The sequence below is a fragment of the Heterodontus francisci genome, chromosome 2 (assembly GCF_036365525.1).
Source record: "Heterodontus francisci isolate sHetFra1 chromosome 2, sHetFra1.hap1, whole genome shotgun sequence".
NCBI lineage: Eukaryota > Metazoa > Chordata > Chondrichthyes > Heterodontiformes > Heterodontidae > Heterodontus > Heterodontus francisci.
The window spans coordinates 169,839,189-169,866,761 of NC_090372.1; the positions used below are offsets into that span (position 1 = coordinate 169,839,189).

At 44.2% G+C, this 27,573-nt stretch overlaps 1 protein-coding gene across 6 annotated transcripts in view; it reads left to right on the top strand.

Moving 5' to 3' along the window:
• Positions 1-27,573, top strand: part of armc3 (armadillo repeat containing 3) — a 258,598-nt gene that overhangs the window by 199,250 nt on the left and 31,775 nt on the right. For all 6 annotated transcript variants that reach the window (XM_068013721.1, XM_068013745.1, XM_068013732.1 and 3 more), the window contains 2 exons: positions 1,675-1,775; positions 9,907-10,005. In XM_068013721.1, coding sequence (XP_067869822.1) covers positions 1,675-1,775; positions 9,907-10,005 — 200 coding nt within the window. The remainder of the gene's footprint in view (positions 1-1,674; positions 1,776-9,906; positions 10,006-27,573) is intronic.

The window sequence follows — 27,573 nt, forward strand, 5'->3', positions numbered from 1 at the left end:
CCTGCACTTTCTCCAGTGTGTTAATAACCTTTTTGTCGCGTGGAACTAGAACAGCACACAAAATGCCAAATGCGGTCTAACAGATTTTATATAGAATTAACATTACCCCCCTGCTTTTGTATTCTATTCCTCTAGAAATGAACTACAGTACATTGTTTTCACTATTTATGGCCTTATCAACTTGTATTGCTACTTTTAATAAGTTATATATCTATTCATAGATCTCTTTGCTCCTTGACCCCATTTAGTTTCTTACCTTCCAAGGACTAAGTGGTCTCCTTAACCCTCCTACCAAAAGGAACCACCTCACCCTTCACTATATTGAATTTCATTTGCCATTTATCCACCCACTCTGCAAGCCTGTTTATGTCTGCTTGTATTTTGGAGCACTCCTCTCCATTTTTAGCTTCAGCTCACAATTTGGTATCATCTGCAAATCTCAACCCCAAACCACTAATTTCTCAGTCCCAAGTTATTTACATATGTGGTGAACAACAGTCTTGTGAGAAGAAGGGAAGGACGACCAACTGTTAGATCCTTTATGCAAGCACTATTGCAAACCGGGGACAGGGCATCAGATGGCAGTTGGGTGTGTATCAGAAAGAACCTTTGAGGTTATATGAGTCCTGCATTCCTTCTCTTCTCTTAAGCTCTCCACTCTTTCTCCCAAAGTGTCAAAAGTTGGCCTAGAAGCTTCCTGCACACAGCCACCCAAAGCACCCAGCGTGGCTATATGTACTTATGTACGTTGTTGTTATTCTCTCGGCGATTGAGATTACAATGTACATGATATCAGCATCATTTGTGAGAGCCGTTACTGCATGCTGCAAACCAGTTGAACTATATTGGTGTCACTGGGTCAAAATCCTGGAACTCCCTCCCAAACAGTACTGTGGGTGAACCTACACCACATGGACTGCAGCGGTTCAAGAAGGCAGCTCATCACCATATTCTCAAGGGCAATGAGGGATGGGCAATAAATGGTGGCCTTGCTGGCAAAACGCACGTCCCATCAATGAGTATTAAAAAACATATGCCATGTATTCCATACGTCCTTGGCCCTGTGTAAAGTGCACCATGGAGCTGAATAATCCTTATTTAAAAGCCATAGCAAATTTCATGCAATCCAAAACATGTTATTTGCATATATTGGGGTGTACAGTTCATCAATATTAAAAATTATACATCTATATACTGCAGAATAGTGTGCGCAACATTTTACGCAAGAACAACTTGGTCTTCTATAGTGCTCCTCACATAAAAAGAAAATGTCTTGTGCTTTAGAAGATGGGATAGGAGAGGTGGATACTAATCAGGAAGTAAATGGTCAAGGGACTTTGAAGACATGGTTAGAAGTAGTAGGGTTTTGAAGAAAGGGAGAGACTTAAAAAGACAGTGGTCTCAGGAGAAAGCTCCAGAGGGCAAAGGCCAAAATGGCTTATGCCTGACAGGAGCTCAAAACAACCAAATATCCAGAAAAATGTTTTAGCCTGGGATTTATGGCTAGAGAAGTTTTTCTAAAGAGGGTCTGGTGAGTTTGAGGAGAGATCTAAAAACAAGATTGAGGATCTTCAAGTCAATTTGTAAGAACATTTTTGAGGGCAGCTTAAAAAAAAACAAATGCAGTACAACTGCTCACACAGGCTGAGTTAACTGTAAAGTTTATCTTTATAGATAAAACCAGGCATGAAGTTCTTAACCCTTGAAGAACTCAGTAATCAGGAGTTGAACCAGCACCGGCCAGTACTGCTAATTAATGCAAAAAGAACAGATGGGTAAGTTACATTTCATTTTAGTATTCCCAATTTAATTTGAAAAGATCAATTTTTTACTTAATATTTACAATGTTAAAGGGAGTCTGTTGGAAACCAAGATAGGTGGTCTAAGTTGTACAATTTTTAGCATTCAAATGAATTGCTGGTGCGTAGCCATTCAGTGCAGAATTCAGTCCCCATTACCTTCCACATATAACATCAAACAGTGGGAAGTTCTGACCATCGATCCAATTTGTGAAGTCATCAGATAGATTTTAATCCAGGATGCCCTGCAAGAAAGGGGCAAAGCTGGTGGTTAAAATGATGGTCGTGTGCTTCTGGTTGCATTCTCAATGTGCTTCTGCCTGCCGCATTTTAACCATGCAGTTTTGTGATTAGGAAGAGGTGTTCAGAGATCTCAGCAGAGAGATCTCAGAGGGATGTGGGGCTGAAGGAGTTAACAGTGAAAGGGCAGGGCAAGGCCATGGAGCACTTGAAAACAAGGATGAGAATTTTAGAATCAAAACATTATTTGTCTGGGAGCCAACGTAGGTCAGCGAGCACAGCAGTGGACGGGACTTGGTGCAAGTAAGCATGCAGGCAGCAGACTCTTAGATGGCCTCAACTTTATGTGACAGGCCAGCAAGAAGTGTGTTGGAGCAGTCAAGTCTAGGTGTAACAGAGGCAAAGATGAGGATTTCTGTAGCAGATGAGCTCAGGCGGGGCAGAGTCGGGCGATGTTACGGAGCCGGAAATAGGCGGTTTTAGTGATTGTATAGATGTGTGGTCGGATGCTCATCTTGGGGTTAAATATGACACCAAGGTTGCAAACAGTCTGGTTCAGCCTTAGACAGTTGCCAGGGAGAGGGATGGAATCTGAAGCTAGGGCACAGAGTTTGTAGCAGGGACTGAAGACAATGGCCTTGTTCTTCCAGATGTTTAGTTGGAGGAATTTATGCTCATCCAGTACTAGATGTCTGACAAGCAATCTGATAATTCAGCAACAGTGGAAGAGTTGGGAGAGGTGGCGGTTAGGCAGAGCTGAGTGTTGTTAGTGTACTTGTGAAAATTAACGCTGTGTTTTTGAATTATGTTGCCGAGGGGCAGCATATAAATGCGAAACAGGAAGGGAGCAAGGGTAAATCCTTGGTGGACACCAGAGGTAGCTGTGCAGGAACGGAAAGAGATGGCATTGCAAGTGATACTCTGGCTACGATTAGATAAGAATGGAAACACACATGCGCAGTCCCACCCAGCTGGGCAACAATGTAGAGGCATTGGGTGGTCAGTCATATCAAAGGCTGCAAACAGGTCGAGAAGGACAAGGAGCAATGGTTTACTTTTTTTCACAGTCACATAGGATGTCATTTGATACAAGCAATTTCGGTACTGTAGCAGGAGTGAAAACCTGATTGATGGGATTCAAACATGCAAAAAGGTGGTTATGGAATGGAAGACAATAACATGTTCAAGGGCTTTGGAGAGGAAAGGGAGGTTGGAGATGGGGTGGTAGCTTGCAAGAACGGTGGGATCAAAGGTTGTTTTTTTGAGGAGAGGGGTGATGACAGCAGACTTAAAGGAGAGGTTGACAGTACCTGAGGAGACAGAACTGTTCACAATATCAGCTGATATGGGGGCAAGGAAGGGAAGGTGGGTGGTCAGCTGTTTAGTAAATAGGGTTGAGGGAGCAGGAGGTGGGTCTCATGGACAAAGTGAGCTTGGAGAGGGCATGAACAGTGGCGCAGTGGTTAGCACCGCAGCCTCACAGCTCCAGCGACCCGGGTTCGATTCTGGGTACTGCCTGTGTGCAGTTTGCAAGTTCTCCCTCTGACCGCGTGGGTTTCCACTGGGTGCTCCAGTTTCCTCCCACAGCCAAAGACTTGCAGGTTGATAGGTAAATTGGCCATTGTAAATTGCCCCAAGTGTAGATAGGTGGTAGGAGAATTGAGGGGATGTGGTAGGGAATATGGGAATAATGTAGGATGAGTATAAATGGGTGGTTGATGGTCGGCACAGACTTGGTGGGCCGAAGGGCCTGTTTCAGTGCTGTATCTCTCTATGACTCTATGAAGAGAAAGTTTCAAGTTCAGGGCTAGGGCAGGAGGGGAACTTTAGAGGAAGTTTGATCCGATAGACTAGTGGAAGGGAGGGAAGCGGCAGCTGATCGAATGGTATCAATCTTGGTGAAGGTGGAGGAGAGGTTAAAAAGACAGTTTGCAATAGCAAAAAGAAGCCTGGGGTTATCCTTAGCAGACGAGAGCAGCACACAATAGTGCTTTATGTAATCCAGGCAGATCTGGCGGTGTATGGCTAAGCCAGTTTAGAGATACAGCACTGAAACAGGCCCTTCGGCCCACCGAGTCTGTGCCGACCATCAACCACCCACTTATACTAATCCTACACTAATCCCATATCCCTACCACATCCCCACCTGTCCCTATATTTCCCTACCACCTACCTATACTAGGGGCAATTTATAATGGCCAATTAACCTATCAACCTGCAAGTCTTTGGCATGTGGGAGGAAACCGGAGCACCCGGAGGAAACCCACGCAGACACAGGGAGAACTTGCAAACTCCACACAGGCAGTACCCAGAATTGAACCCGGGTCGCTGGAGCTGTGAGGCTGCAGTGCTAACCACTACGCCACTGTGTCTGCCATGTCCTTTCAAAACTGCATTCCTTGGACTAAAGGGAGCAGAGATGAGGGCTGTACCAAGGGAACAAGCCAGGATGAGAAAAAGTAATGGTTTTAATGGGGTCTAGGGCATCAAAGGTGGAGGTGAGGTGTGGTTGAGCAAATCGGTAGCTGCAGAAATGTCATGGTGAACTGAGGATCAAAGGGTAGAACAGTTGGAATTTTGAACGCGCAGTTGTAAGTGAATTCAGTGTTAGTTCTTTCCAGGGGTGGACAGGGAAGGAGGTAGGGTTGGGACATAGAAGAGGGATGTGGGTGGAGATTCATACAAGGAAGTGATCAGCAGTGGCCTTACCTGTGATGATATGATAGGAGTAATTAATTGGAGGAGGGCCAACTTCAGTGGGATGAGAACAGATCTGGCTCAAGTAAATTAGAATCATGTCATTGTCTCCCAATTCCGTAACCACCTTTCTGCATGTTTGAATCTAATCAATCAGGTTTTCGCTCCTGCTATAGTATCGAAATTGCTTGTAACTGGAGCAATGGGATGCCTTTAAAGAGGAGATAGTTCGGGTGCAGTCGAGGTGCATTCCCATTGTTAATCTGTTAATTATGGCTTGATTATATGCAGGTGAAGGGTGTTAATTGGGGTCTTAGTTGAGCACATATAAGCAGACACTCAGAGACTGGTGGAGGGTTATGAGTTAGGAGCTACATGTTGTAATCCCTTTACTCTGCACAATAAATGTGAAACTGAGTAAATATAGGCTCCAGGATTATCCTTCCATAACAAGCTTTCTGGAGTTTAATACCCATGCACGGGAAAGGTAAGACAAACAAAGCCAGAGCTCCCTAGATGGTGAAAGAGATGGAGAGTAAGGTGAAGTAGGAAAAGGGTCCATATGACAGATGTCAGGAGGATAATACAATTGAGAACCAAGCTGAATGTAGAAAGTTCAGAGGGATAGTGAAAAAAGAAATAAGCGAAGCAAAGAGAAGCTATGAGAAAAGACTGGCCACCAACATAAAAGGAAATCCTAAAGTATTCTGAAGGCGTATAAATAGTAAAAGGGTGGTAAAAGGAGGAGTGGATGTGACAGAGAGGGTTGATGTGGTATATATGGACTGCCAAAAGGTGTTTGATAAAATACCACATAACAGGCTTGTCAGCACAGTTAAAGCCCATGGAATAAAGGAGACAGTGGCAGCATGGATATGAAGTTGGCTGACTGACAGGTAACAGAAAGTAGATATATAGTGGGGTTGGCATTGGGACCACTGCTTTTCCTGATCTATATTAATGACGTAGACTTGGGTATGCAGGGCACAATTTCAAAATTTGCAGATGCACTAAACTTGGAAGTATTGTGAACTGTGAGAAGGATAGTGATCAACTTCAAGTGGACGTAGACAAACTGGTGAAATGGGCAGACAAGTGGCAGATGAAATTTAATGCAAAGAAGTATGAAGTGATTCATTTTGGTAGGAAGAACAAGGAGAGGCAATATGAAATAAAAAGTACATTCTAAATTTTGTAGAGGAGCAGAGAGACCTGGGGGTATATGTGTGCAAATCATTGAAGGTAGGTTGGGAAAGCAGTTAATAAAGCATCCTAGAATCAGGGCTTTGTATAATAGGGGCATAGAATACAAAAGCAAGGAAGTTATGATGGACCTTTATCAAACACTGGCCTCAACTAAAATATTGAGTGTTATTCTGGGCACCACACATTAAGAAGGATGCGAAGGCATCAGAGAGGGTACAGAAAAGATTTACAGTATTGATTCCAGGGATGAGAAACTTTAGTTCTGTGGATAGATTAGAGAAGCAGGGGCTGTTCATTCTAGAGAAGAGAAGATTAAGAGAAGATTTGATAGAGGTGTTCAAAATCATTAGGGTTCTGGACAGAGTAGATGGAAAGTAACTGTTCCCATTTGCGGAAGGATACAGAAACAGAGGACACCAATTTAAAGTGATTGACAAAATAAGCAACAGCGACATGAGAAAAAACTTTATGCAGCAAGTGGATCTGCCTGAGATTGTGGTGGGGGCAGATTCAAATGAGGCCTTCAAAAGAAAATTGGATAATTATCGGAAGAGAAAACATTTTCAGGGCTATGGGAAAAATGTGGGGGAGTGGGCCAAGGTGAGTTGCTCTTAGAGAGCTGGCATGGACACGATGGACTGAATGGCCTCCTCTACTGTAACTATTCTGTGATTCCACATGAGATGACAAGGTCAAGGGGCTGACCATGAATATGAGTTGGGGAGTTTACATGGATGGAGAGATTAAGGGAGGATAAGAGGGCAGTGAACTCAGAAGAGACAGAGCGGGATGAGTTGAGATGGAGGTTGAAGTCTCTGAGGACGAAAAGCTGCTTAATGCAGAGGCAGGAAAGTAGTGAAGATATTTTGATGAGAACATTTTTATCATACTTGGGTGGGCAGTAAAGAACTAGGATTTTAAATGAGAGGTTAGAGCCGTGAAAGAAGGTGAGATGCTCACAGGGGGTCAGGCCAAGATACGATTTGTTTAGTGCCACATTGCCACAGCAGTTTGGCGATGCAAGCCATGGAAGGTATAGCCAGGCGGGGAAAAGTGTTGGGGGCGGACGCAGACCTTCTACTCATCTCACTAGATAGGATATCATCCTGTGTTCTTCAGTGAAAATTCCAAGTGGGGAAAAGCAACCCTTCTTTAAGAGAACCAACCCTGCTTTAAATAGACCTCCTGAGTCGCACCAGAAATTTTGTGCGGCATGTGGTTGGACTGCCCAATTCCGAATGTCATCAGGATTCAGCCTGTTAGTCAAATGGAAATGAGGCCTGAGTGTTAAAGTCGCCCGGGCCTCATGCCAGCAACATCATTGGGGCTTCCCTCTTGTTCTGTCTGCCCCATTCGTGCCTTGAGTTAATCAGCCTTTAAATGTCTGCAGATCAACACCCTATCTAGTGCAACATGACAATTTACTGGTTAGTCCCTGGATCCATTACAAAATTGCATCAATGATGTGGCTCGCAGGTTTGAGGAGTCCTAAAAATAGGAAGCAAACTCTAAAATGAAAAAAATGAGTTTAAAACTTGTGTACCCAACATCACAAAAGAACGGCCAGGATGCTACCACCTAGGATCAGTGCCTAAGGTCATATCAAAGCATCTGTTATCTTGCATTGGCACCAGATATAAATATACCTGCCGAATGCCTAGACTACATGGGGCCCAGACAGGGGAATCAACAAAATAGTAGCAGCAGGTATCTGCTCCAGGGGGCCACAGAGAGATTAAAAATGTTCAAAATTTTCAACGGTCCAGGCCGAGTTCCAATTGTCAAATGGATCCCAAAGCTGCAAGTTGGCAGACACACTATGTGTGCTTTCACATAGCATACTGGCCTGCTGATCTTCCACCAGGTTGTAATGAGAAAAGTCCGGACCTCTGTATCCCCTCCGCTGATGCAGGTGGGAGGGGTAGAGGCTCCTGTCATATCTGGAACCTGGCCCAATTTGTAGCCCTTCTGATTTGCTCAAGTTAGGCTTGCAGCATAATTTTGGCATCTGTATCTCTTTTTCTGACATTTTATAGATAGCTAGAATGCATTATGCTGAAAGAATTCCCCTATCAAAAAGCACACATAATCTCTTTTGAATGTTTGCTTTCAATTAGCAATAATTATATTGCATACTTTTTAATGCTTTGATTGTTACATGGTGTATCAGATGTGAATTTTATCTCCATAGCGATGCTGGAGACAATGCTATGGAAAGCCTTGTGCCGTTTTGCTGGGACGCGCTGCACCCCCAGCCTCTTCTGTCATGGTCTGCATTGCACACCATCTTGAGAAGGGTGCCTGCACGGGCATCCCCAGTATGTGAAGGCTGTGAAGGAGTGTTAGCCTGATGTCACACAGCCCAACTGGCTGATGCAACACAAGGATACCTAATTTGACTATGCAGGTCTAGGCAACGAATTCGGTGATCAGTTTTCAAACAAGTGCTAAGCTAGAAGATGGGCCCTGCACCAGCGTTCCTTAAATGGCCAGGCACCCAAATTGCGGGTAAGGTAATTTTTAAGAACTACTGCTATTGCAATGTTTCGGGAAGTACACTGGAGTATTTTTGGAGGTGTTGTAGTGAGTTCCTGGATTTGCCAGAGAGTGTTGCTGCATCCTCACTGGGAGGGCAGAGGAGTAGGTGACCTGTCAACACAAAGGCTGCAACTAGTGTAAGGGCGGCAGTGGCCATGCTTCTGGGTCTGCAGCATGACACAGAGTTAGAACAGAGTCAGCGGAGAGAGCAAGCCCTGTGCGATGTCCACTGTCAACTTGGAGCCAGACTCCTCCATGCTCCTTGACAGTGACAGGAGGCTGTCTGTCTGGCAGGCATGATGTGCATGTCCATCAGTGCTCTACTGTATGTCATTGCATCAAGGTCCTCTTCTGAGTCTTCTGCAGCAGAACATATCTGCGATCTCTCCCTCCGGTGAGCTGGCAAATGAAGCAACCTTTCCCCCTGGACTGGCTGCAGCCCACTCGTGGTCCAGATGACTCAGCATGTGCTAATCCCAACTCTCAACTTGCCTCCAAGGTACATGCAGTGCCAGTATCTGAACTGATGGCTGCAAATGTCTGGATCAAGTGACGGGGACTCTTCATTAGTGCTGTGCTGTTGCTCTCTCTGTTCCTCCTTGGGCTGCTGTGGCTGGGCTGCAGCAATTTTTCAGTGTCTGAAAGCAAGAAATCAGAGGGTGCGGAAAGGGTGGGGTGCGAAGTAAGAGGTTCATGGTCAAACCGTCAGCAGCTTGCTCATCATGCTTCATAGTCGGATGACGTTGTGCTTGGAGTTGAGAAGGGGTATTAGGCAGAACATACCAGCTTCCTCTGTGTTCTCAGAAACGCTGGATGCCATGAGCTCCATTGTAGCCAGCCCTGTGATGCTGAGAACTATTGCCTCCGTAGGGCTCTGGAGATTAGGTGTCTTTGTTCCCTGCTGGTTCTGCTCTGTTCCCCTCCATAATGTACCACTTTGTCCTGCAAGAGAGAGGACAGAATATCAGTACTTGTATATCACTGTGTTTGGGTGATGTGCCTGCCTTAGCTGAATATCTGGAGGTATGTGGAGGCAGCGAGAAGTGGGTGAGAAATTGGCAGGATTGGTAGATGTGTGGGTGAGGTGGAGTATTTTAACATTAGGTGTGAGTTCTGAGTGCCAGGGAGTGCTGCTGGGTGAGTGACAGGTGTGTGGTTCATTGAGCAGAGTGGGAGGTTGGTGGTGTGGTGGGTTAAAATTGTCAGGTGAAGATGCAGTCAGCATGCATTCAGCATGTTAAACATCAGAAACAAAAATCTTGTTGATTGCTAGAAAATTTGCAGGATATAAGACTTTGTCCAATGACTTAAATAGCTTTCCTTAAAATTCTAACAATTTTGGAATAGTATATTATACTAATTGCTGCTTTTTTCCTTTTTCTCCCATGTAAGTAAAAATTACTGAATTTAATGTATTATTTTGTAGACACCAGATGGCAGGAATATCAATTGAAGACAAAGTCACTGAGGTTCCATTAGCTCGCTTCACTTCTGGCAAAATGAACATCAAAGATAAACCATCTAGGTCTGTCTAGCTTCTTTTTATCAGTTAGTTTTCTACAGATTTAAAATTAATTATCTTCATATGAATAGTTGTGAACCGATAACATATTCAAAATTTTGGGGTAATAATCTGACTTCCTAGCATCAAAATCCATAACTGCTAATCTCATTTTCTGAGGAAGCTATCTATCTTTTGGCTTTGTCCACACTATTCACATGGTGCTTTTATTTTGTTTGATTATACCTTTATGAAGTATCTTAGGATGCTGTTCTACCTTAAAGGTGCTATATAAATGCAAGTTGTTGTTTGTGTTGCTACCGATGCTTGTTCTCGACACTTTAAAATTCGCCTACAGCACTTTGTGAGCGATTGGCTGGAATTTTATGTGGCAGCAGAGGCCCTACCCACTGGCTTAAAAGTTGGGGTGGAGCCCGCTTCTGTTGGGCCTGGAAGCCACGCAGCGATTTTGCGTGGGCCAGGCCCCTAATTGGCTTGGACGGGACTACTGTCCCTCTGAGGCAGGAAGTCCCGCCTCCAAGATCTGCCGGCCAATCAGTGGGCCATTGGTTCTTCAATCCCAGCAGCACCACCAGGAGCGATGGCCACTGGTGGGACTGCACCCAGCCTGAACAGGAACATGGACATTGTTGTGTGATCGCCTTTAAGAGTGATGTCCCTTTAAGATCTTAATATGCGAGAGATATGTGCCACAATGCAGTCATGTGACAAGCCAGAGTCACTCTAACTGTAACATCTTAGAGGCAAGTCCTGTAAATAGATAGCTCTGTACTGTATATACTTGTTAGCTGTTAATAAAGCTGTTTGACCTCTTCAATCAACTAAACTCCACGCATCTCATTTATGTTGCATCAGACAACATAAAAAGCTTCTCATTACAGACATCGGCCTCCTTAAAGTTGAGTGCAGTTTCAGGCCTCCGGGGTCAATCGGCTGGGCCCAAGCGAGGGGGTTGGGGGTCGTTCATGAGGGCAGGCATTGGAGGCACTCCATCGGGGATGGCTTGTGTGGCTGTGGAAGGGGGGGTCCTCTAAGGCACAGGGTTAATCAAGAGGGACCTCCTTCCGGGCCCACAAGCAGGCCGCCTGGAATTACCGGATGGTCTCCTCAGGCGCTGAAGTTCCTGGCTGCCGCTAGTAAAATACCTGTGACGGCGAGAAGAGGCCCTTAAGTGGCAAGTAATTGGCCACTTAAGGGCCCCAATTGGCCTCCGGCAGACAGGCCGTTTTCAACTGTTCCTGCTGCTGGTAAAATGGCAGCGGAAGCGGGTAGGCAATGGGAACAGCATCCCACCTCCCATTCGATTTTAAACGCCCCCCCCACCTCCAGCCTGCTCCGAGCCATTGTTTCTGTATATGCATGATGAGCTGAATTTTGTCAAGCCAGTGAGTGTCCTGACGATGGGCCAAAAAGGCGAGGGGAACCCCGCCTTTGCCCTTCGGAGTGCCCCCCACCCTCACCCCACCCAACGTCATTCAGCGACGCTCAGGTAATTAACTGCTTGGCGCTGTGGTCCCCGTTTCTTTAAGGGCGGGGATCCCGCTTCCAAGAGCTGCTGGCAAATCAGCGTTCCAGCAGATTAGTAGTATTGGCAGCGCCACTGGGAGCAGTGGCCACTGCCAGTACTACACCAGGCCTGGGACCAGGAGCAGCCATGGTGTTGTGGACCCAAAGTAAGCGAGGTGAGTCGAGTCGTCAGGGTCAGTCCGGCAAGCGGAGGGGCGGCCTTTGCTGCTGGGGGCCCTCTGGGCCACAGAGGAGGCCCTCCCTAACACCACAGGGAGGCCGCGCTGTTTTACTGGGCGACCTCCCCGTGTGGTGAAGCCGCCTCCCCACCCCCTGCCACTGGTTTAATTCCAGCGGCAGTGGGAAGAGGCCCTTAAGTGGCTATTAATTGACCATGTAAGAGCCTCAATTGGCCTTTTTTCTTTTTCCTCTATTCTTTCATAGGATATGGACATCACTGGCAAGGCCAGCATTTGTTGCCCATCCTTAAATGCCCTTGACAACTGAGTGGCTTGCTAGGTCATTTCAGAAGGCTGGACAGGAAGTCTGTATTCAGCCTTTCCCACCCCTGACTTCATTGCAGGGCAACAAGAAGGCAACGGGCACTCTGCCCTCCCTGCCTTCCATCGCTACTTTATAGGCCTCCCTGCTTCCAAACGCATCTCCCAGGGACCCTTAAAAATTCCACCCAATATTTCAGCGTAAGAGCAGGAAAGCAAAACAGCAACTCCACAATGCATTGTGAGGTGTTAATCTACGCATGGGTTTCCCACTTGAATGTTGGCCAGTATGAATAATAGATTTAAGCAGAATTTTTGTGGCTAACAGCCTTTCCTCAAAATAATTCATGCTATTGGACAAACAGCATTGCACACATAAACACCAATATTTAATTCTGGCTAAAGTGCACTATCATGCAGCATGATTACATCTTTTAAAACAAGTGATCATTTTAAATTGAGAAAATTCACTGGATAGGTCAGTGCTTTTTGGGGAGATTCTTTAGTTTGTGGTGCATAATGAAATGATTGAAAATTGAATTAGCTATCCACCCAGATATAACAGTTAAACTTACAAACCAGAAGTCCTTTAAACTTGATGTTCTTCATGATATTATCAACAGGAAACCAAAATGTTCACAATCTTCATCTTCCACATTCTTAATTTTTAATTCGTAATATTTCTATGGTTCTATGGATTAGATTGGGCATTTAGATTTTGCGGCCAGCGCAGCCACGATGGCCTCCTTCTGTGCCGTAATTTTTCTATGGTTCTATAGTTCTGTATTATGATTGAAAACATTATAACATGCTACCTTCTTGTGTCTGCAAAGCTAATTGCAAGGACTTAGGTTGAATGCAAGACTGTTAATGAAGTGCATAATTGGCACACCAAGTCGCACCCTATCTACCCAATAAGTATTCAAATATCCAAACACTGAACATTTTTCAGAGCAGATGGAAGCATATTTGAAAAGGCTATTTATTTGTAGTCAGCCTAAGCAGTATTTTCTCTGGTCTTTGCTTTAGAAAAGCTAACTTGACAGTTTTCACCTGTCATTGTTTTATCATGTTTTCAGTTGAACCCAGAATCTTGATACCTTGGTAACAATGTACAAATCCATAGTTGCCAACAGTCCATGATTCACACAAACAGTATGCATTTTGGGCCTGTTTCTGCAGCTTGCCTGTGGGCTCAAAAAGTCATTGATCTAACATTTTAAATCAGTCTTAAATTGCCTCTTAATCCATTGTGCATTATCTCTGCTGTGCATGCAATATCTTCATTGGTCTCTTAGGTCTCCAGGCTCTTCCACGCAAAACATGTTTAGAAATTGTTTGGAAACATTGCCAAGTATTTTCAGTCAAATTTGTTATCATCAATGCCAACCTAGCAACTGTAATCTGATAGGATGCTGATAAGATAGGCTTTATCTTGTACTTATAGCTAATTAGGCTACTAACACTAAACTCTTCTAATTGCTGGCAATGGGTTATTTGTCAATGCTACTCGGCAATGACTGTGATAGCAGGGTACAATCAAGAAAATGATCGAACAACCCGTGAGAAATAAACTGAAACTTATCCCTATATATCGTAAGATTATTCAGTGGAAATATCTTGTGTAGTTTTAAATATTTTCCTGATAATGTTTCCTTTTCTACTGTCAAAAACTAAATGTATTGTTGTCATCTTCCTGCATTTGGAGCGGACGGCTAGTTTTCCCAAGATCTAAATCATGCATCAGCTTTAAATCAGCTTTTCTGACACTGGTTGCAATCACTGTATAAAGTATAGTGGCTTGCCTATTCTGCATATGTGCTGAAAAATACTTGTGCTGAAACTCGCACCAGAGGTAGATTGCTCTCTAGGTTTTTTTCCTTAATGTTGCTGAACTCTATCCCAACCTTCCTCTCCTTGATGCTGACTCACAATGTGCTTGAAAATTTAGCAAAAGTACCAAAGAGTGTTAACAATCAATACTGTCTTATGGGGGCACACCTCCAGATTCCCTAGGAAATAAATTTTACACCACCCTGCTACAAATACTTCTAAATCCACCACTGAAGAAATTGTACTTTTGTGTACTTCAGGTACTTGCCTATAATACAACAAATGGAATATGGGGTATAGCATCACCTTCATTTATGACAGGTTTATGTTGCATGCACTCTCATTGTGACTACTTTCATAGAAGATACAACACAGAAACAGACCACTCAGCCCAACTGGTTCATGTCGACGTTTCCCTCTATCAAAGCAAGTAGTCCTAATCACATTTACCTTTCCTGTTTTCATGCTCCTTTATAAGAACATAGGAGCAAGATTAGGCCATTCAGCCCATCGAGCCTGCTCCACCATTTAATACAATCATGGCTGATATCCACTTCAGTGCCTTTTTTCCACATTATCCCTTTATGTCATTGGTATTTAGAAATCTGTCAATCTCTGCTTTAAACATACTCAATGACTGAGCTTCCACAGCCCTCTGAGGTACAGAATTCCAAAGATTCACAACCCTCCGAGTAAAGAAATTTCTCCTCATCTCAGTCCTAAGTGGCTTCCCCCTTATTTTGAAATTGTGTCCCCTGGTTCTAGACTCCCTAACCAGGGAAACATCTTACCTGCATCTACCCTGTCTATCCCTTTAAGTATTTTATAGGTTTCAATGAGATCACCTCTCATTCTTCGAAACTCGAGAGAATAAAAGCCCAGTTTCCCCAGTCTCTCTTCATAGGACAGTCCCACCATCCCGGGAACAAGTCTGGTGAGCCTTCATTGCCGTCCCTCTATGGCAATAATATCCTTCCTAAGGTAAGGGGACCAAAACTGCACACAGTACTCCAGGTGCAGTCTAACCAAGGTTCTATACAATTGAAGTAAGACTTCACTATTCCTGTACTCAAATCCTCTTGTAAAAAAGGCCAACATACCATTACCCTTCCTAATTGCTTGCTGCACCTGCATGTTAGCTTTCAGTGACTTATTGACTAGGACACCCAGGTCCCTTTGTACATCTACACTTTCTAATCTCTTACCATTTAGGAAATACACTGCACATCTGTTCCTCCTACCAAAGTGGATAACTTCACATTTTTCCACATTATATTCCATCTGCCATGTTCTTGCCCACTCACTAAGTCAGTCCAAATCCCCTTGAAGCCGCTTTGCATCTTCCTCACAACACCCATTCCCACCTAGTTTTGTCATCCGCAAAGCTGGAATTACTACATTGGTCCCCACATTGTGAACAGCTGGGGCCCAAGTACTGATCCTTGCGGTAGCCCACTAGTCACAGTCTGCCAATGTGAGAATGACCCGTTTATTCCTACTCCATTTTCTGACAATCCCTAATCCATGCCAGAATATTACCTCCATGTGCTTTAATTTTGCTAACCAACCTCTCCTGGGGAGTACTTTATCAAAAGCCTTCTGAAAGTCCAAATATACTACATCCACCAACTCCCCTTTATCAATTCTGTTAGTAACATTCTCAGAAAACTCCAACAGGTTCATCAAACATGATTTCCCATTGATAAATCCATGTTGACTATGCCCAATCAGATTATTATCCAAGCGTCCATTTATCACATCCATTAGAATAGATTTTAGCATTTTCCCAATGACTGATGTAAGGTTAACAGGTCTGTAGTTCTCTGTTTTCTCCCTCCCTCCCTTCTTAAATTGTGGGGTGACATTTGCTACCTTCCAATCTACAGGAACCGTTCCAGAATCTATAGAATTTTGGCAGATGATCACCAATGCATCCACTATCTCCATAGCTACCTCTTTCAACATTCTTGGATGTAGTATATCAGGTCCGGGGGACTTATGAACCTTCAGGCCCATTAATTTCTCCAATACAACCTTCTACTAATACTAATTTCCTTCAATTCCTCTTTCTCCCAAGTCCCTTGGATCTCTAATTCTGGGAGATTTCTTGTATCTTCCTCAGTGAAAACAGGCACAAAGTAATCATTTAGCTTCTCTGCCATTTCTCTATTCCCCATTATAAATTCTCCTGACTCTGCCTGTAATGGACGCACATTTGTCTTAGCCAATCGTTTCCTTTTTACGTACCTGTAGAAGCTTTTACAGACCATTTTTATGTTTTTTGCTTGTTTACAATCATATTCTGTTCTCCCTTTCTTTATCAATTTCTTGGTCCTTCTTTGTAGTATTCTAAAATCCTCCCAATCCTCAGGTTTACAACTATTTTTGGCAACTTTGTAGGCCTTTTCTTTTAATCTTATACAATCCTTATCTTCCTTTGTTAGCCATGTTTGACTGCCTTTTCATTTGGGGTTTTTGTGCCTTGAAGGAATGTATAGTCCTTTATCCTGTTTTCCTTCCTGGACTTATCCAGTCTAATCTTGAAAGTTGCGATAGTTTCTTTCTCTTTCAGCCACTACCCTGATAGTAAATTATACCTAAGCGTATTTTTCCTACCTGGGTCAGAAAGCTGAGAAAACATGAGAAATTCCTCTCTTCATAGAGTTCCAGATTGCATCTCTTTCACTATGGGGCGATATCGGGCACCTTTCCACAAATTCAGTAATTCCTATAATAAAAGCTAAATACTGCAGATGCTGGAAATCTGAAATAAAAACAAAGTGTTGGAAATACACAGCAGGTCTGGCAGCATGTGTGGGGAAATGTCACTGATCTGAAATGTTACTTCTGCTTCTCTTTCCACAGGTGCTGCCAGAGCTGCTGAGTATTTCCAGCACTTTGTTTTTATTTCAGTTATTCTTATGCCCGTTTTGCATTGTTCTGACAGATGATTCAGAGTTCCAGTGAGAAAAGCCTTGATACAGGTTGCCTACCCTTCCTCTCTGCAACGGGTGGTACATACTTCAGGAACATGAATGACAAAAATGAAAAAGGAAATTAGAGGCCTAGATGAAGGAGGAGGGTGATAAAAATACTCAAAGAAACCTTTTAAATATCAAAAAGACTGATTATTAAATTACAAAATGATTTTTTTTTTTACATATAGCACATATTAAACACATTTATTACAATTTAAATGCATCCATAGTATTGACTATCAGGGGCGGCGCAGTGGTTAGCACCGCAGCCTCACAGCTCCGCAACCCGGGTTCAGTTCTGGGTACTGTGTGCGGAGTTTGCAAGTTCTCCCTGTGACCGCGTGGGTTTCCGCCGGGTGCTCTGGTTTCCTCCCACAGCCAAAGACTTGCAGGTTGATAGGTAAATTGGCCATTGTAAATTGCCCCTAATGTAGGTAGGTGGTAGGAGAATGGTGGGGATGTGGCAGGGAATATGGAATTAATGCAGGATTAGTATAAATGGGTGGTTGTTGGCTGGCACAGACTCGGTGGGCCAAAGGGCCTGTTTCAGTGCTGTATCTCTAAATCTATAAATAAATGTATTTCTGATTCACTCAAACTACAAATATCCATCATCTGTGCTGGTTGGCATCCTTCCATCTACGAAAGGTGGGGTGTCTTCTCTTGGTTCATCTTTGCTGATGGCTGTTAAGGCCAATCCTTTAGAAGTATGTTCTACCACAAGTGCTGCCAAATGACATAGTGAGTTGTTGTTTCTGACGTTGGCGCCTGTTGCCAAGCTGCTGTAATAACTGGTCATTGTGGTAGTGCACACCAGTCCACAGAATGTGTTGCCATTTCCCTCTTTCACCAACTAGTGACTCCCAGGTGTGATAGTCGACATTTAGGGTCTTCATGTCACACTTGCAAGCATCCTTGAAGCGGAGCTTTGGGCACCCCACTGGTCATCTGGCCCTGGCTACCTCACCATACAGAAGGTCCTTGGGTATGCAACATCTTCCATCCTGCGGCCGTGTCCATTCCACCAAAGCCGCCTGTGTTTGATTAGTGCCAGCACACATGGGAGCTCTGCCTTTGAATGGACTGCCACATTTGCGATTTTGTCCTACCAGGAAATACCCACAATGCGCCGCAGATAGTGGAGAGGGAAATTATTGAGCTGCTTTTCCTAGAAGCTGTAATTCACCTATGTTTCACAGCCATACAGCAAGGTGCTGAGAACACAGGCCTTATAAACCATGAGCTTGGTCCTAAGAGTCAGCTTGGTGTTATCCCATGCATGTTTTGCAAGTCAGCCAAAGGTGGTGTATCAAGCTCTGCATCATGGGACAAATTGTCTGTCACCGTGGACCCAAGGTAGCAGAATTTGCTCACCCCTTCCAGTGGGGTGTTATTAGTGTGATCAGGGACGAGATGCAACACCTTGTCCTATGACCACAGTTTTCTTGACGCTTATAATCAAGGACAACAAGTTACAGGCATGGGAGAGATAGTCCGTGGGTCTTTGCAGCTGAGTTTCCATGTGAGCAACTAGCTCAGCGTCATCAGCGTAGCGCCGTTCTCTGATCAGGATGTGATGCATTTTTGTCTTTGCTTTCAGCCTTGATAGGTTGTAGAACTTGCCATCTGACCTAGTGTACAAGTAGACTGCTTCCATAACTGCAGGGAAGACGAAGGTCAGGAGCATGGAGAAGATGCCAAACAGAGTGGGGGCTGGGACAGAACCCTGTTTCACTCCATTCTTCACTCCGAAACTGTCGGAAGTGGAGCCATCAAACTGAACAGTGCAGTGCATGTTGTCATGGAAGGAGCGCATGAGACAGAGCAGCTTCAGTAGACAGCCAGTTTTTCCCAAAATCTTGTGAAGCCCTGCTCTGCTGACAGTGTTAAATGCCTTAGTGAGATCTACGAAAGTAAGTAAAGGGGTATACTCTGTTCCCTACACTTCTCTTGTAGCTGGTGTATGGAGAATATCGTATCCACAGTAGATCTGCCAGCACGGAAACCGCACCGTGCTTCTGGGTACACTCGGTCTGCAAGTAAATGGAGTCTTTTAAGTGTGACCCTAGCAAAAGCCTTCCCCGTGACGCTCCGTCCATCATGTTTTTCTGAGTCACTCAAACTACAACTATCCATCATGAATGCTAATTCACTTAAATATAGACAGGTAGGTAAAGCTACTAATTATGAACCATATCTTTCATATATCATATATGGGGTCACTGGGTTTCAGTTTTCTCAAATGAAATGTGATTCAAAAACACCAAGAAAAGCATTTTGAGACATTCAGTCGTAAAGCAGTGGTCATATTAGCCTTCAGGGCCAGCGTTCAGTTGTAGGTTGTTTTTTGAAGGCTGTCAGCTTTTTTGAAGCTGCTCATTTCCAAGTTTTAATAACTGGCATTTATGAAAGTCTTTATATATAATTATTCCTAAAGTGTAATGTCAGAAATTTGCACAAAATAGTTCCTTAAATTACCACCTGTGGTTATATTAAGACAATCATACAGAAGTTAGGTACCATTATTCAGATGTGTCATTTGATGTAACTTTGGCAGAAACCCTTTTGATTTCCATTTTGTAGCAACAAAATGGAGTTTAGATATCACTAGCCTGTTGTTTTTAGGCACTGCTGTAACTAAATAATAGCATGGCTGTATAAACGAATCTGTTCTGTGACTAATAGTCGATTACACATGGCATTGCTCATCAGAAGTCAGAAGATGTGGGGGTTAAATTGGATAGCCCCTGAAAATGGGTGCAAGGATTGTGATGTGCGATTAACCCACACCTATTCAATGTAATGCAGACAGCACGCCAACTTTGTGCTGGCTGCTCATTATAATGATTCCTGCATGCATCCTGTGCTAACAGCACTGTCCATTGGCTGCATGCATCAACAGGGAGTTCAATATTGTTCGTAACTTGCACTACTTAAAGCAAGCCTGAACCTCTAAAAAGGGAAGTGCATTATGGCTGGAGCAGCTGCTGGAAATCGTTCTGTAACTGAATCTGATCTGGGTAAGAGTGAAGAATGGCTGACTATGGGTAACAGCAGGTACCCAGGTTTCTGGATGCTCCACTGGAGGTGGAGGAGGTGGAAAGGCGGCGAGATGTCTTGTAGATGCTGTCCAGACACACGAAGAGAGAGGCAGTGGGAACGGATAGCTGTAGAGATCAATGTCAGGGGTTAATCCTGGAGGATCTGGATGCAAGAAGTTTAATGACCGAATAGTCAAGGTCAAGGAATGGATCTTCAAATGCCATATCCTATTAACTGCATCACTAGCCCTAGCCACTGCTCAATTCACCACAGCCCAATACTCATCTACCAACAATCTGTCAATCAGAACTCGTATCTAATTTTCATATGCTTCACAAAAGCCTCTCACATTTAGCACTGTTGCAAGCTTCAGACCCACATCTCACAATTTGCTATTGAACCATGTCAGCAAAACATTGCACAACACTCACTGACACACTTTCTGCTCTCCTAAAAAAGGAAAGGGCCATTGCAAGGCTGTGCCCAGCAGCAGGCTGAATCCATTATACTCCCTATTCTCATACCTAATCCTCTTGCTCAGATCCCAGTTCTCCCTCCTTCCTAACTTGCTTCTGACTTATAAGCTGCAGATGATGTCAGCATGCAAATCTTACTTTCTCTTTTCCCCTCACTACAACCCAACCCTTGTTCTTTTTTCATTTCAGATACCCAAGACCTGCAATTTGCCCAATCAGTGGCAGAAAAGCATTGCACAACACTCACTGACACACTTTCTGCTCTCCTAAAGAAGGAAAGGGCCATTGCAAGGCTGTGCCCAGCAGCAGGCTGAATCCATTATACTCCCTATTCTCATACCTAATACCTGATGAAGACACACTGTCACTTGATTTCATACTTGCAGCCCCCAGCTCAGATATTGGCATTATGTGTATTTTAGAAGATAGCAGCGAGGCAGGTCTGCATGTCGTGAAATACTGGACACAAGCGTGTTGCAGCCAGGGCAGAAGGCAAGGAGAGCACAGGTAGGTGCCAGCTTGCTGGAAGATTAGGTTGTACACAAGTTCTGTCACAGAACAGAGATGAGGACTTCAATGGGCCAGGCTGCAGAAAAAGGCTGATTGGTGTACACACTGAAATGCTCTGTACTTTGGGAAGCCTGTCAGAAAGTGTGCTTTCAATATCAAGGAGCATGGTCCAGCACCAATTTGGCACAGTGCATTGCGCAAAGTTTGGAGCTCATCCTTTTCAGCATGGAACTAATGCTCAACTCCATCAACACACTTATGGTACCAACCATGATGCAGCGTCTAACAGCTGATAGCTCAGCTTCCATTGCGGCACAAGCAGAAGTGACCAACATCTGAGGGCTACAGTATTATCTCAGACTACTGCCATCATAGCTGTGGATACGAGTGTTCAAAGGGGCTTCCAGGGTGTCACAGCAGTCCAGCAATCTGCCTGTAACAGATTACCAGGATTGCTAAAGTGAACCAGGAGAGATGGCATAGTCTGAAGCTGGGACTTCAAGGCTCGGAGCTGTTTGAGGTCGTCCTTCATTGAAAGTCAACAGTCTTCCACCAGCTATAGAAACATAGAAACATTTGCAGCACAGAAGGTGGTCATTCAGGTCATTCTGTCCCTGTCGACCAAAAAGAATTATCCAGCCTAATCGCACCTTCCAGCTGTTGATCTATAACCCTGTAGGTTTTGGCACCTCAAATGCATTTCCAAGTGGTTTTTTAAATGCGATGAGGGTTTCTGCCTCTACAATCCTTTCCAGACCCTCACTACTCTATTTGAAAAATTTTCTCCTCAACTGTCCTCTAATTCCTCTACCAATTACTTTAAATTTGTGCCCCCGGTTATTGACCCCTGCTAATGGAAATAGGTCCTTGCTATCCACTCTATCTGGGCCCTTCATAATTTTAGTCACCTCAATTAAATCTCCTCTCAGCCTCCTCTTCCAAAGAAAACAACACAAGCCTAACCAAATCTTACCTCAGAATTCTTTTTTCCAGTTTTTGCATCATCTTCGTTAATCGCCTCTGCATCCTTTCTACTACAATCACATCCTTCCTTTTTTATTCTTTCATGGGATGTGAGCATCGCTGGCAAGGCCAACATTTGCTACCATCCCTAATTGAGGATCAGGTGAGCCGCCGCCTTCAACTGCTGCAGTCCATCTGGTGTAGGAACACCCACAGTGCTGCTTGGAAGGGAGTTCCAGCTTTTTTACTCTGCGACAGTGGGAAGAAAAATGTTATGCGGTGACCAGAACCGTACACAGTACTCTAGCTGCGGTCTAACTAGAGCTCTATATAGTTATGGCATAATCTCCCTGCTTTTATACTCTATGCCTCAGCCAGTAAAGGAAAATATCCTATGTGCCTTCTTAACCACCTTATCTATTTGTCCTGCTACTTTCAGAGATCTGTGGACATGCACTCAAAGTCCCTCTGTTTCTCTACACTTCTCAGAATCCTACTATTTACTTACTGAGTATTCCCTTGCCTTGTTTACCCTCCCCAAATGCCTAACTTCATACTTCTCTGGATTGAATTACATTTGTCACTTTTCTGCACACCTGACCAGTCCATTGATATGCTGCAACCTCTGGGTGAGCACATTGTTAGAGCTATAGGACAGACAAAGGTCATGGAACACTGTCACTAAGGGAATGCACAAGGGTGATTAGTTTATTTCTGAATACATTATGGCATGGTTTAATTTATGAATTTAGATTGTGTCACCTATGGTGGTTACAAATCAAAGGGTGGCCCATGTTTATTTAGTAAGGTCATAACGGGAAGTGTGGAGACCCTAAACAATGGGAAACTCTTGATGGAGACAGTGTGTCTACAGCTGCCTCAATCAGGAGTTTAAATTATTCATATGATTTCCCAGAACAAAGATTTGAAGTTAGAAATAAGTAGTTCAAGTTGCTATCTGGGACATCCCACTTGTACCACATTGCTATGGAGATAGATGATGCAGGGGATACCTGCTGGTGATTTGATCTGTGTGCTTGCTGACAGACAAGTAGTTGGCTTTTGGAAAAGCAGTTGGCTTCAGACAGGCTGTTGACTTACCTTCCGGGAGAGCAATGGAGAGGAGGGGACCTGCGAGATGAACACAGAGTGGGGAGCCGATAAATACAGCCCGAGGATTGCAACCTAGAGCACTTATCTTCTGGGAGAGCAGCAGAGAGGAGTCCAGGCGCACCAGAGTTTGAAAATCAAGTGAACCGTGACATCACAGGAAAGCTGCAAGGTGATTGGTTGGTGAGTAACTGCTGTTAGGGAGTATCAGTAAATAGCTGGGTTAGTACACCACTGTTAGGGTGTGTGTGTAAATAGCTTAATAATAAGGAACAAGTGAGTGGGTAGCTGTTTTTTTGAGTAAGGTTTATTTTAACTAGTGAACTGTATTGATTTTAGTAGGATTTATCAGTACTTGTAAGGTTTTATTAATAATTCTAAGCTGTTGTAGTACTGGTAAGGTTTTTCAACTAATAAATAAAGGAATGGCAGTGTTGCTTCAACCTCGAGTGTGCACCTCCTGTGCTATGTGGGAGCTCCAGGATGCTTCCTGTATCCTGGAGAATCATTTGTGCAGGAAGTGTTGTCAATTGAAGCAGCTTGAGCTCTGGGTTTTGGAACTTGAACAGCGGCTGGTGACACTGTGGTGCATTCATGAGGATGAGAGCTATGTGGATAGAATGTTTATAAATGTGGTCACCCCACAGCTTAAGGGTATGCAGGGAGAGAGGGAATAGGTGACCACCAGACAGTCAAAAAGAATCAGGCAGGTAGTGCAGGAGACCCCTGAGTGCATCTCACTCTCCAACAGGTATTCAGAATACTGAGGAAAGTGATGCTTCATCTGGGACGTGCAGGCAGAGCCAAGTCCATGGCACCACGGTGGCTCAGCTGCACAGTGGGGTACAGGGAAGACTGCAAGAGCCAAAGTGATTGGTGATTCAATAGCCAGGGGAACACACAGGCATTTCTGTGGCCGCAGACGTGAATCCAGGATGGTGTGTTGCCTCCCTGGTGCCAGGGTCAAGGATGTCACGGAGCGGCTGCAAAGCATCCTGAAGGGGGAGGGTGAACAGAGTGTCCTGAAGGGACCTTGGTGTACTTGTCCATAGATCACTGAAGGCAGCAGCACAGGTAGATAAGGTGGTTAGGAAGGCATATGGGATACTTCCCTTTATTAGCCGAGGCATAGAATATAAAAGCAGGAAGGTTATGATGGAACAAAAACAAGAAATGCTGGATTCACTCAGCAGGTCTGGCAGCATCTGTGGAAAGAGAAGCAGAGTTAACGTTTCGGGTCAGTGACCCTTCTTCGGAACTGTCAAATTTAAGAAAAGTCACAGATTATAAACAAGTGAGGTGGGGGTTGGGAAAGAGATAACAAAGGAGAAGGTGCAGATTGGACCAGGCCACATAGCTGACCAAAAGGTCACGGAGCAAAGGCAAACAATATGTTAATGGTGTGTTGAAAGACAAAGCATTAGTACAGATTAGGTGTGAATATACTGAATATTGAACATCAGCAAGTGCAAACCTGAAGAAAAACAACCTGAAAAAAACAGTGGGTAAGCAAACTGAACAAACTAAGATGAAATGAAATAAATAAATGCAAAAAAAGATTGTAAAAAATGTAAAAAGGAATGCAAAAAAAAAAAGGAAGAAAAAATAACTAAAAATGACTAAAAATGAAAGCAAAGTGGGGGGCTGTCATGCTCTGAAATTACTGAACTCAATGTTCAGTCCGGCAGGCTGTAGTGTGCCTAATCGGTAGATGAGATGCTGTTCCTCGAGCTTGCGTTGATGTTCACTGGAACACTGCAGCAATCCCAGGACAGAGATGTGAGCATGAGAGCAGGGGGGAGTGTTGAAATGGCAAGCAACCGGAAGCTCAGGGTCCTGCTTGCGGACTGAGCGGAGATGTTCCGCAAAGCGGTCACCCAGTCTGCGCTTGGTCTCCCCAATGTAGAGGAGACCACACTGTGAGCAGCGAATACAGTATACTACATTGAACGAAGTACAAGTAAATCGCTGCTTCACCTGAAAGGAGTGTTTGGGGCCTGGGATAGTGAGGAGAGAGGAGGTAAATGGGCAGGTATTACACCTCCTGCGATTGCAAGGGAAGGTGCCCTGGGACGGGGCTCACTATCCCAGGCCCCAAACACTCCTTTCAGGTGAAGCAGCGATTTACTTGTACTTCTTTCAATGTAGTATACTGTATTCGCTGCTCACAGTGTGGTCTCCTCTACATTGGGGAGACCAAGCGCAGACTGGGTGACCGCTTTGCAGAACATCTCCGCTCAGTCTGCAAGCAGGACCCTGAGCTTCCGGTTGCTTGCCATTTCAACACTCCCCCCTGCTCTCATGCTCACATCTCTGTCCTGGGATTGCTGCAGTGTTCCAGTGAACATCAACGCAAGTTCGAGGAACAGCATCTCATCTACCGATTAGGCACACTACAGCCTGCCGGACTGAACATTGAGTTCAGTAATTTCAGAGCATGACAGCCCCCCACTTTGCTTTCATTTTTAGTCATTTTTAGTTATTTTTTCTTCCTTTTTTTTTTTGCATTCCTTTTTACATTTTTTACAATCTTTTTTTGCATTTATTTATTTCATTTCATCTTAGTTTGTTCAGTTTGCTTACCCACTGTTTTTTTCAGGTTGTTTTTCTTCAGGTTTGCACTTGCTGATGTTCAATATTCAGTATATTCACACCTAATCTGTACTAATGCTTTGTCTTTCAACACACCATTAACATATTGTTTGCCTTTGCTCCGTGACCTTTTGGTCAGCTATGTGGCCTGGTCCAATCTGCACCTTCTCCTTTGTTATCTCTTTCCCAACCCCCACCTCACTTGTTTATAATCTGTGACTTTTCTTAAATTTGACAGTTCCGAAGAAGGGTCACTGACCCGAAACGTTAACTCTGCTTCTCTTTCCACAGATGCTGCCAGACCTGCTGAGTGAATCCAGCATTTCTTGTTTTTGTTTCAGATTTCCAGCATCCACAGTATTTTGCTTTTATTTAAGGTTATGATGGAGCTGTATAAAACACTAGTTAGGCCACAGCTGGGGTACTGAGTACAGTTCTGGGCACCGCACTATAGGAAGGATGTGATTGCACTGGGGAGGGTGCAGAGGCGATTCACCAGGATGTTGCCTGGGCTGGAGCATTTCAGCTATGAGGAGAGGTTGGATAGGCTAAGATTGTTTTCCTTAGAGCAGAGAAGGCTGAAGGGGACCTGATTGAGGTATACAAGATTATGAGGGGCATTGATAGAGTAGATAGGAAGAAACTTTTTCCTTTACTGGAGGGGTCAATAACCAGGGGGCATAGATTTAAGGTAAGGGGCAGGAGGTTTAGAGGCGATTTGAAAAAAAATTCTTTCACCCAGAGGGTGGTTGGAATCTGGAACACACTGCCTGAAGAGGTGGTAGAGGCAGGAACCCTCAACATTTAAGTAGTATTTAGACGAGCACTTGAAATGCCACAGCAAACAAGGCTACGGACCAAATGCTGGAAAGTGGGATTAAAATAGCTGGTGCTTGATGGCTGGCACAGACACAATGGGCCGAAGGGCCTGTTTCTGCGCTGTATAACTCTATGACTCTAGGACTCATAACAGCCAGCAGTCATGGTCCACATCGGAACCAACAACATAGGTAGAAAGAGGGATGTGGTCCTGCAGTCAGAATTTAGGGAGCTAGGTAAGAAATTAGCAAGCAGGACCTCAAAAGTAGTAATCAGTGGATTACTCCCAGTGCCACACGCAAGTGAGTATAGAAATAGAAGGATAAAACAGATGAATGAGTGGCTAGAAAGATGGTGCAGGAGGGAGGCTTCAGATTCCTGGGACATTGGGACTGGATCTGGGGGAGATAGGACCTGTACAGGCTGGACAGGTTGCGCCTGAGTTCCCTGTGGGACGTTTTGCTAGTGCTGTTGGGAAGGGTTTAAACTAGTTTGGCAGGGGGATAGGGACCTGAGGGTAGACTCAGCTGGGACAAAATCAGAAATTAAACTGGAAGGCGGAAAATTAATGGATGAGTCTGGAAGATAGAGGAAACCAAGGTTAGAAAATAATAACAAAAGTATACCAGTGCTCAAAAGGTATCTATTTCAATGCAAGGAGTATAGCAAATAAAGCAGATGAGTGAGGGCACAGATAGACACAGGGCAGTATGATATCATAGCTATTACAGAAATATGGCTTAAGGAAGGACAGGAATGGCAGCTCAACATTCCTGGTTACAGGGCTTTCAGATGTAATAGGGAGGGGGATAAGAAAGGAGGGGTGGGTGTCAATTTTGGTCAAGGAAACTATTACAGCTGTGAGGAGGGATGATATATTGGAAAGTTCATCAAATGAGGCCATATGGATTGAGCCAAGGAACAAAAAAGGGGCAACCACACTGCTGGGAATGTACTGTAATGACCCCCAACGGTCAGAGGGAGATAGAAGAGCAGATATGTAGGCACATCTGAGAAGTGCAAGAATAGGGCAGTAATAGGTGATTTTAATTACCCCAATATTAACTGGGATCGTTTTTTTTTAGAATTAGTATTAGAACATTACAGCGCAGTACAGGCCCTTCGGCCCTCGATGTTGCGCCGACCTGTGAAACCATCTGACCTACACTATTCCATTTTCATCCATATGTCTATCCAATGACCACTTAAATGCCCTTAAAGTTGGCGAGTCTACTACTGTTG